Genomic DNA, 10,136 nt, shown 5'->3' with positions numbered 1-10,136 from the left:
ATAATTCACTATTTTTATTTTATTAATTTTTGTTAGTTGAATTATAACACTTGAGTTGTTTTTCAATATTTTATATATTTACGATATTGACTCATTATTAAAAATACTTTTTACCCAGATTAGTTAAACAATCACAACATTTTCTTGTGAAGTATTGACATGGTTGCGCGCTGCTTCATGATGCACGGAGCCTGCGACGCGAGCCATCTTTATCAGCCATCGCCCAANTTCATGATGCACGGAGCCTGCGACGCGAGCCACCTTTATCAGCCATCGCCCAATTACGTGTAGTTCGGCTGACTAACAGCGCGTGCCATACGCCATAGTACAAAGTCCAACAAGTGCCGCACGACACGCCTCAAATGTCCGTTTGGACAGTCATCTTCGTGGCCCCTACAACGATTCGTCGTCCGCTCAAACAACAGGTTTTACCTTCTTCGCCTCCCCGAAAGACACCGGCACTTTTGTGTACTGTAATCTTACTGTTACTTTGGTTTATGTTTCTGTTCTATGTTTTATTCATTGTTTAATATCAGACTCTGCGCCAATATCGCCATAAACTAGTGTAGTGTATTGTTGTACTTTGTTTTGTGACCAAGTATCACAACACTCTTAACAGTATTCTTAAAACATAAATTCTATGAAAAATAATTTCAAATCTAAATGTCCGTTACTTGACAAAATTTAATGTATACTATTGAACAAATACTTATGCGTTTAAGTCAGTGCACATGTTGGAGCACTACATTAACCGATAGATTAAATGAGTATTTAAATTTAATGTTTTTTATCGAAGACAAACTATAAATTCAATTATGAACAATTGTAACCAATATTACAAGTAAAAGATTTGGGATTGGTGAAATGAGCAAATTATTTTGTATATTTTTTAGTGGACTGTATATAGGGTAAATTTCATAGACAACAGCTAGACAGAAAATTAATTAAAAGACAAACCACTTTATTTCTTTGAATAACAATTATAAATAAAGTAATGACAATGGAAATTTTCCATGATATTTTGTAAATAAATAAAATAATTATGATGTTCACTGTATAAAGTTTTACCACCCACAACAAAGGAGTATTACAACTCTAGTGATTGATTTCAATAATAATTGTAAGATTCTAACTTTGACTATTAAATGAACAATCTAATAATATTTGTTCAAAGTGACAACACTAAAATATGTAAAAATTAACTTATATAACTAATAGACCAGTATTTTACTAAGAAATTTGAAATCAACCACGAGGTTTTAAAACTGGATTTAAGAATTAAAGAAAAAACTTGTTGTAAGCAAAGTTTCCTACAAATTACAATATTAAGATTATTATCATGACAAGTTGGTCAAAATATTACAACGACAATGTTTCAAGGGAAAAAAATAAGCTTGAACAATTTTAGTAACAACAAAAAAGGCGATTTGACGAAATAACGAACAAAAAGACTTCTAGACAGCTAGGTGATCTAAAAGCGAGAGAGTGATGATTTTCAAGTGGATAACCGCTATTAGCTATACAGTGTTGAAATTAAATATACGAGAGGAGGTCCCCTTACAGATCTCATATTATACATATCAGATTTTTTTTAATTTGATGCTTAAAATTTGAAAAATGTTTGCAAAGAAACTAACAATTCTACTTTTGGACAAAATTTTGATTTTTTAAATAACTTAGTTAGTTTCATATAGTTTTATTTAGATATTTTTAAATTCAGTTAGTTTTACACTTTATAAGTTCTCTTATAAAAAAAAAAAATGAAAATTCTTTAAAACAATAAAGTAATTTGCAATAAAATTAAGAAAATTTTAATTATTCTAGCATAGATTTAAAAATATAACTTTTAATAAATTTAATTTCATACGTAATTCAAAAAATAAATAATAATTTTTCCTTTTTTTTTATTGTTTTTCAACAATAAATACAATTATAATTTTTGCTATTATATTTTTATAATTCATTTTATGATTACCAAAGATTCAATTTTGTTGTAAACTATATATAAACCAGGTAACTAAGGACTATAAGTAATGCAAAATATATATATTTTTTTAACTAATACTGCTTAAATTCGTGCAGTTTTTTTTCCTTAAGTACTCATTATGCTTGTGTGAAAAGTAAAATACCTGCGNACTCATTATGCTTGCGTGAAAAGTAAAATACCTGCGCATAAAGTTTAGTGTTAGAAAACAAACTAATTTTTAATATTTGCATTTAGGTTTGTTTTCCATACAGCCAAGGTGTACTTTAGATGGACAAGAAGCACGTTGTTTAAGGTGCCGCAGTCAAATAAAATATGTGCTTCCTCTAAATAAACACAGAGTGATACTATATGGTCACGGTTGGTATTGTAGTAAATGTACTGAAAATAACCACAATGGTTATTAACAATGGTTATTTACAATATGTAGTGAGAAGATTTTAAGTATACAGTATGAAAATTTGTAAAATAATGAAAAAATCTATTAAAGTTCTATCTAAAATAATATTATTTTGATTAATTTATAAATATTTGTATTAATGAATGTTAAATTAACATTTTATTACATTGTCTGTTCATAATTTTATAGATTTAGTTATTTTACATTTTATATTAATATGCGTAAGGAAGTCGATAATATTATTTTTATTTCTAAAATTTTTTGATCGCACTCTTTCTCTCGTCGATTGGCTATCAGATGATTTTGACATGGAGATGAAAAAACTCGAATTGTACTCCATACACTATAGCTTTTTTATTTGTATTATTTTGTATATAATACTCGTATATCAAGATTTTAGTAAAGACCATTAGATATGCATAAATGTTTTCTTTTGGAATAATATCTTGTCGAATTTTTTTACCTGTAAATAATAACAAAGACCTAAATTTGAATTTCCTAAACTTGTAGAAATAATTATTTATTTTCACAAAGTTTCCAATATATAAAATGAAAATTGTACGCTTAAAAAAATTATGTTGGGACCATATCTCTAATCGAAGCCTATTTGACTGTCAATGGTAATATTATTACATTAAAACAAATTAACCTTAATAATAACCAAAAATTTAATTCTATATATCACTGTGATTCTCNAACCTTTTATATAATTTAATTTTCTATATCACTGTGATGCTGTCATTATTATTTTAATCTATTGTAGTTATAATTTTTTTATTTAAATTATTATGTGATTTATAGTTTTATTTTTTTCATTTTGATGCTTTTAACTTTTAAAAGTCAAAACATATACATAAATTATAAGAAATTCTAATACATATTTTTAAACAGAATAAATAAAAATACAATTTATTGCTAAAATACAGAATTGTTATTAAAAAAAACGATTAGTAAAGCTAAAACATACTTTTTTTGATATTTGACGCATGGCAATATTAAGATTTAATATTAAATCTTTTAATAGATTTATATTGATCCTTTAGATATTATTGTACCTAAATAAATTATAAGAAATTCTAATACATATTTTTAAACAGAATAAATAAAAATACAATTTATTGCTATAATACAGAATTGTTATTCAAAAAAACGATTAGTAAAGCTAAAACATACTTATTTGATAATTGACGCATGGCAATATTAAGATTTAATATTAAATCTTTTAATAGATTTATATTGATCCTTTAGATATTATTGTACCTAAATAAAAATAAATTTAAGAATAAAAAAATTTTAAATCATATTTTTGCGAACTGTTTTGTTCATAATAAATAACATTAGCTTATATTAACATATCAAAAATTCTTTTATATAATTATTTAAATCTATATCAAATAAAAGATAATTCAATGTACTTTTAGATGAAAAAAGTAAAATTATTTCAATATCTGGATGTTATTGGGCATTAAAGCAATTTGACATACAGTATTGGATAAAGATAGTCCATTTTGAACTATTTTTCTTATCAACAAAAACAGCTACACTATTCAAAAGTAAATAAATTTGCAACTTATTTAATTTATCTAATTTTAAACCATAAAAAGAAAAATAATCATCAATATAGAAAAATATACTAAATAAATTTAATAATGTTTGTACAGAATTATTTTATTAATACGTGTCTATTTCAGGAATTAAGTAGAAGGATCATATATAGCTACCATACTCTATATAGTTTTTAAAAAGAATACATGATTATATATTAAAAAATAGGTTCAAAATGAAATGACAGTGATTTGAATCACTGTCAGCTTCGCATTGAATCTGACATTTTTCTGGAAAAAAATATTAGAAAAATTGTTGAAATTTTTATTTAATTATGACAATAAGAAATGTGAAATTATTAATCCTAACAAGTTTTCTCAGCCTGTATAACTAATAAGTAAATTTCTGGAGTATTATTGAATAATATAAACATTTTTTAGCTTTGATGCAAAGCTGAGAAGGTATTGGTTTTACTATGATGTGTTTTTTTTTGTCTATTACCACTTTTTCTCAGCTTTCACTGAACGGATTTCTTTCAAAGATACGTCAAAAGATCACAAATCGTATCTAGATGAATACATTACCCTCAAAAATTGAAGTTTTGATTGAAAAATTGAATTGAAATTTCCCTCGTTCCCCGTAAACGGGGGATATCCCCCAAAAAATTACAAATTTAAAAATCACTAATTTTCGACATTTCTTCATTTTTTTTTACTAAAAACTGCTGTAACTTTTTCAAAAATAATCGAATCAATATAAATTTTTTTTATAGATGCTTGATTTTTTTACTTATCATTTGGTATATTTTTTTTGTAAATCTGACACCTAACCTGTCCACAGGGGGGGATTTAATGTGTCAACTTTTTCACAAAAAATTTAATTTTCAACTTATATATATTAAATTAAAGATATTGTAATGTACTTAAATTTGAAAAAAAAAATTAGACCATTGGACTTGTTTTTGTGGTGAAAATAGACATCAAAATTAATAAAAAATTACGATTTTTGTAAAATAATTTTTTTTTATATTTTTAACTTAATAATGCTCTAACTTTTTCAAAAATAACATATCAATATAACTAATTTTTATATAGATACTTGATGTCTTTACTTATCATTTGGTATATTTTTTTGTAAATGTGACCCTTTATCTAGGTGGGGATTTAAAATGACAGATTTTTCACAAAAAATTAACTTTTTCAACTTAACTTGTGAAAATGTTCCGGAAGGTCTGACACTTTTATATATATCTTAAATTAAAGCTAATGTAATGTACTTTAATTTGAAAAAAAAANATAACTTGTGAAAATGTTCCGGAAGGTCTGACACTTTTATATATATCTTAAATTAATGCTAATGTAATTTACTTTAATTTGAAAAAAAAAAAATTGACCTCTGGACTTGTCTTCACGGCGAAAATGCCTACCGAATGCTATTTTCGTGTGAAAATTCTGGATTTTATTTTTTATATTATATTTAACTTTATAATGCTATAACTTATTGAAAAGTGTATGGATCCACACAATTTTTTTTATGAGAAATAATATTTTTTAATAAACCCTTTTTCATTAGTCATACTTTATCTTAATCAAGATATTAATGAGGAACCAGCAGATCATTTAGCTTATGGTATAAAACACCATTTTTTTTAAAATTAAACACTATCTAAAGATTTGCATCGAAGCGTTTATTTTTGATAGTGATTTTAATCACTGTCAGATATCATTATACTTGATCCAACTATACCACGACACCACTGTGTCCCGACCCCCCTGTGTTTGGTTTTTTTTTAACGGAATTATTTTTAAAAAGCAAAATTATCATAAATAAAACAATAAATATAAAATAAATTAAATATAAATAAATTAAAATGATTTACTAATTAAAAAAATGTACATATTAAAAGTTAATACTTAAACTGCTTTTTAATATTTAACGTATTTTTAAATCTTAAAGAAAATATTCACCATAAAAATTAGAAAACTTCTTGATATATTTAAAAAAATTGATAAAATGTTCATTATTTAAAACTGATTATTAATTAATTTAAAAAAGTCAATTTCTAATACTTTTTTAACGGGAATGTTAAAATTCTATTGTTTAATTGAAGTATTTATAAAAAATAACCAAATATGTATAACCTAATTAAAAGGTAGTCACTTCCTGCCAAACTTAAAAAAACATTGAGTATATTATAAAAATACTTCATGATGATCTTTGCTTAATTTAAATATTGGTAAAAAATTAATATGTATGTTTACTTAAATAAGAAGGAGTCCCGTTCTGTTCCATTTAAAAACTTTGAGTAAAATATAATAATTTGTCATTGTTTTCATAAAAAAGTATTCTTCAAACATTTTTATTTAAAGTTTAGAAAAATTACAATTTTTTTTTTTAAATTGAAAAAGATCATTTTGCTTTAAATGACACACTTCTCTCATTAAATTATAAATCTATCCATTTATCAATGTTAATCTATATAATTATTATAATATAAATACATTTTTTAATTATAATATTATAACAATATCATCTGTTAAATTATAATTCATCAAATAACAGTTACAAAATATATTGTTAAAAAGTTATTTTATTTATGATTTACGAATTTTCATATAGAATAGTTAAATCAAAATAAACTGTTCAAAATAGATTTATAAGTAATATCGTGATTTATTTTTAATGAAAATTAATTTTTTTTCCATCGATAATTTCATTAAAGAAAATTCGTATTTTTGCATATATAAATAATTAATAAATTATATTTTAAATTACAGTTGTTTATATATTATTAAAGTACGTATTAATATTTTATATTTGATCAGCCATTTAAAATAAACTTGTGACTACTACTTATAAATAGTCTTATTACAGTAATTCTTGTTATTCAAAAATGTTTAGTTAGTATGTAATTTATTTTAAAACTATTTTATGTTAATTGATAAAATATTTTGAAATTTAAAAATTTTGTTAAATATTCTATTAGAATAATATGTTTCTCAATAAATTGAAATTAGTATTCTTTTTTATTCAGACAATCAACCAATCAATATGTGTTGATCTAAATAACATTACACGTGAGGACATACAGACTCTTGAAAGGGAATACCCAAATATTCATAATTTCACTCTTCAACAACATCCTTATTATATAAAATCAAAAAATGAGGTATTGTATTGTCCAATACCTTACAACCACGCAGTAGATGATGAAGATATTCCTTATGAAGAAGATATAGAAATAGTAAATAAAAGATTGACAGATGTGATTAAAAGATGTATGCGCAAAAAAAAATTTAAATTGGTTTATTCGATTTTTTTGAACGCTATAGAAAGTATGGGCATTACATACATTTATCTGTTCTGCGAATTTGCAATAGAAATGAATAANGGCATTACATACATTTATCTGTTCTGCGAATTTGCAATAGAAATGAATAAAAAAGGTGCTACAATATCTGTTCACTTAAATGAATTTAATGAAAATCTTTACAAACTTGTTTTGATATTTAATAAAGAATTGATTTCTCCTGAACCGTATGAATGCATTTTAGAAGTTTACAAAAAACACGAAAACAAATGTGATAATGTAGACGAAGATTACAGAAATGATCTACTAAGCTGCAAGAATTTGATAAAAGATAAAGTACACTTTTTAATGGAACCTGATAAAAAATCAATGGATAATATTCCTGAAAGAAAATTATTAAAAATACATGGATATTATAATAAAATTTTTAGAAATTTTATGATTTTACCTAGTTCAAATTTTCCTAGTTTCAAAGATATAACTGGATATAAGAGTAAGAGTATTTTTTTTATAAATTTTATAACATTATTTTTTATTAAAAAAAAAAAATTATTTTAATAGTTTATGAAATATTTTTTGTAAAAATTTGTCAATCAATTTCATTAGAATGGTTATTAATGGCAAATTTATTAAATATACATTTAAAAAAACTTAAATTATTCTAATAGTATTTATTTGGTAAATAACTGTACATGTTTAAGAAACTACTCTTTGAAGTTGTTGGCAGTAATTTTTAATGGGTTTTAAAAGCGTTAAAAAATATTTGAAATGCTTTTGAGATGAAAAGTATAATATAAAATTTTCAGTAATTAAAACGGATGCAAGTATTTAACAATTTTTTATCTTTTTTTCTGCAGATCAATCTCTTTGTACTATATGTAAAAGAAACAGTGGTATAATTACGGATGTTCACATTTTTTTACCTTGTAGATGTGGCTGGTGCTGTGAAGGGTATAATCATTCAAGGACAGAGTGCCCTGTTTGTCATCAAGAGATTACAGGTACTCAAAGCCTAAATATAGTAACACCTGCGAAAATAATTGTAAAAGGTAAATAAATTATAATTAATTACTGAAACATAAATGAAGAAAAATATTACGAGATTTTATTTATGTCTTTTATGTTTGATATTTTAACTTGAGGAGTTTAAATAATTTTTTCTTATCACATACTCTTACTAGCATTAAAGAAATACAATGTAAATTGGAGGGGGACAACAGCCATTTAAGCTCCCCCAAAGTTTCGCCACTTAATTAATATATTCACCAAAAATTACATGGTTGTCTATTTTATTGGTCAATTACTCATTAAGAGATTACAGGTACTCAAAACCTAAATATAGGTACACCTGAAAAAATAAATGGAAAAAGTATATAAATTATAATTATTAATGAAACATTGATGAAGAAAAATATTACGAGCGTTTCTTTATTAATTCCTTGCTCTGAAAAATACTGCAATATTAGCCATTTTTAACGATAATCGAATAATTTTTCGTTTTAATGATTGATAACTCCTAGAGATCGACACTACGGGTAGTTTTTATTATATTATTTTTTTTTTGCATCTCTAAGTTATTGTATTAACTAAATTTTATTCAAGGGGTAGATTTTTCGAAAATTCAATATGTATAAGTAATTGTGTCGAGTAAAAAAATAATTTACAGAGTTAAACCAATAGCTATTTAGCAAACGCATTGAAACTAACTTCGTACATTATAATATAATTTTTCAGACAAAATATTAAAGTTAAACTTTTTACATAAAATTGTTTGTAAGATAAGAGTTTAAAAATTGGCTATTTAGTCTGGCCACTTATAAAAATACAAATTTTGTTAATATACCTTAAGAGGTCAACTAGGTCGATTTCTTTTTTAGTAAGATAATTTTCTTATTTACTAGCTAGTATATAAGTTTTTGTCCCAATATTTTTTTAATTATTCTGTAGTCTAATTAAAGATCGCATCCAAAATATACATGTTATGTATATGTTAAATATTAAATAACGCGTATCCAAATGGTACGGCACTCGAGGTATATATATATATATATTATATATATTTATGTCTATGTGTATATATATTTTGACAGGACTTGCGTCGCAAAAATGTGGCCGACACTGGTTTTGAGGGTAGAGACCCGTGGGCCGTTTATTAAATGAGCGACAACACATTATTTTAATAAAAATAAACAAACCGAAAAGATAAACACAGCAATAATAATCTTCGCATAATATCGCGGCACTTTCGCTGGTGTCGACGACGCGACGTCCGGCGTAATCCTTGAACGGCAAAATGGTTAGCAGCGTTGTAGGCGATGGTGCGCTGGTGCGGTTCGGTTGGTCGCGGCGTTGTCGCTTTCACGACGGGAGGAAGACTCTCGCACCATTTTCGGCGGGTCGTCGTCGGCATTTGCTGGACTTTGCACCGTAGCGTATAACAAGCGATGTTGGTCAGTCAAATATTCATAGTAGGGCGACGGCTGATAAAGGTGGCACGAGTCGCGGGGCATCGTGTATAACGAAGCGACGCGGTCCGTGTCAATTTACACAAGCACAACAGTAAAAACAAAGAAAACAACATCGGAAGACTAAAGTTGATTCTTATAATATGAGATATTTTCCAAAATTCGAACAATGTTATACGTATGTAACAATGGGCCCTTCTGTCGTCGGTAATATCGGTAATGAGCACACTCGCCGCAATCCAAGAAAAACACGGGAAAAACAATGAAACACAAACAGCGCACAAGAAAAAGGCGAACCAGTCAAGGTCAACGTCGGAACCGAACAGAACGCAATATCAGTCATCCATATTCGGCGGCGGCCTTATCTCAGTGTCAAGGGCGGGGAGACGACCGATTGTCATATTAATAGCTGGACGGCTGATATCGAGAGAG

The 10,136-nt window shown here is 25.8% G+C and overlaps 1 protein-coding gene and 1 long non-coding RNA gene across 4 annotated transcripts in view; both read left to right on the top strand.

The window, feature by feature from the left end:
- The first annotated feature begins 1,975 nt into the window (after nt 1-1,975).
- LOC126894338 (uncharacterized) lies at nt 1,976-7,317 on the top strand. Of its 2 annotated transcripts, none has more exons than XR_007701383.1 (5): nt 1,976-2,013; nt 2,222-2,344; nt 3,806-3,937; nt 6,707-6,725; nt 6,964-7,317. It is a non-coding gene; the product is annotated as an uncharacterized LOC126894338 (long non-coding RNA). The 2 variants fall into 2 exon arrangements; XR_007701382.1 differs by lacking the exon at nt 1,976-2,013 and adding an exon at nt 2,024-2,120.
- Nucleotides 7,318-7,322: 5 nt separating this feature from the next.
- LOC126894337 (uncharacterized) overlaps nt 7,323-10,136 on the top strand; it is a 12,359-nt gene continuing 9,545 nt past the window's right edge. The window contains exons 1-3 of one of the 2 annotated variants that reach the window (XM_050665274.1): nt 7,323-7,732; nt 8,097-8,288; nt 9,330-10,093. In XM_050665274.1, the coding sequence (XP_050521231.1) occupies nt 7,363-7,732; nt 8,097-8,288; nt 9,330-9,367 (600 nt within the window). In that variant the 5' untranslated portion in view covers nt 7,323-7,362 and the 3' untranslated portion in view covers nt 9,368-10,093. Of the gene's footprint in view, nt 7,733-8,096; nt 8,289-9,329; nt 10,094-10,136 lie in introns of those variants that run through there. The other variant, XM_050665275.1, reaches the window with a different exon arrangement.

This window comes from Daktulosphaira vitifoliae, unplaced genomic scaffold (assembly GCF_025091365.1).
Source record: "Daktulosphaira vitifoliae isolate Bord-2020 unplaced genomic scaffold, ASM2509136v1 Scaffold_1, whole genome shotgun sequence".
Taxonomy (NCBI): Eukaryota; Metazoa; Arthropoda; class Insecta; order Hemiptera; family Phylloxeridae; genus Daktulosphaira; species Daktulosphaira vitifoliae.
Note: the sequence above shows the minus strand (reverse complement) of the source record. Positions and strands in the feature narration are given on the sequence as shown.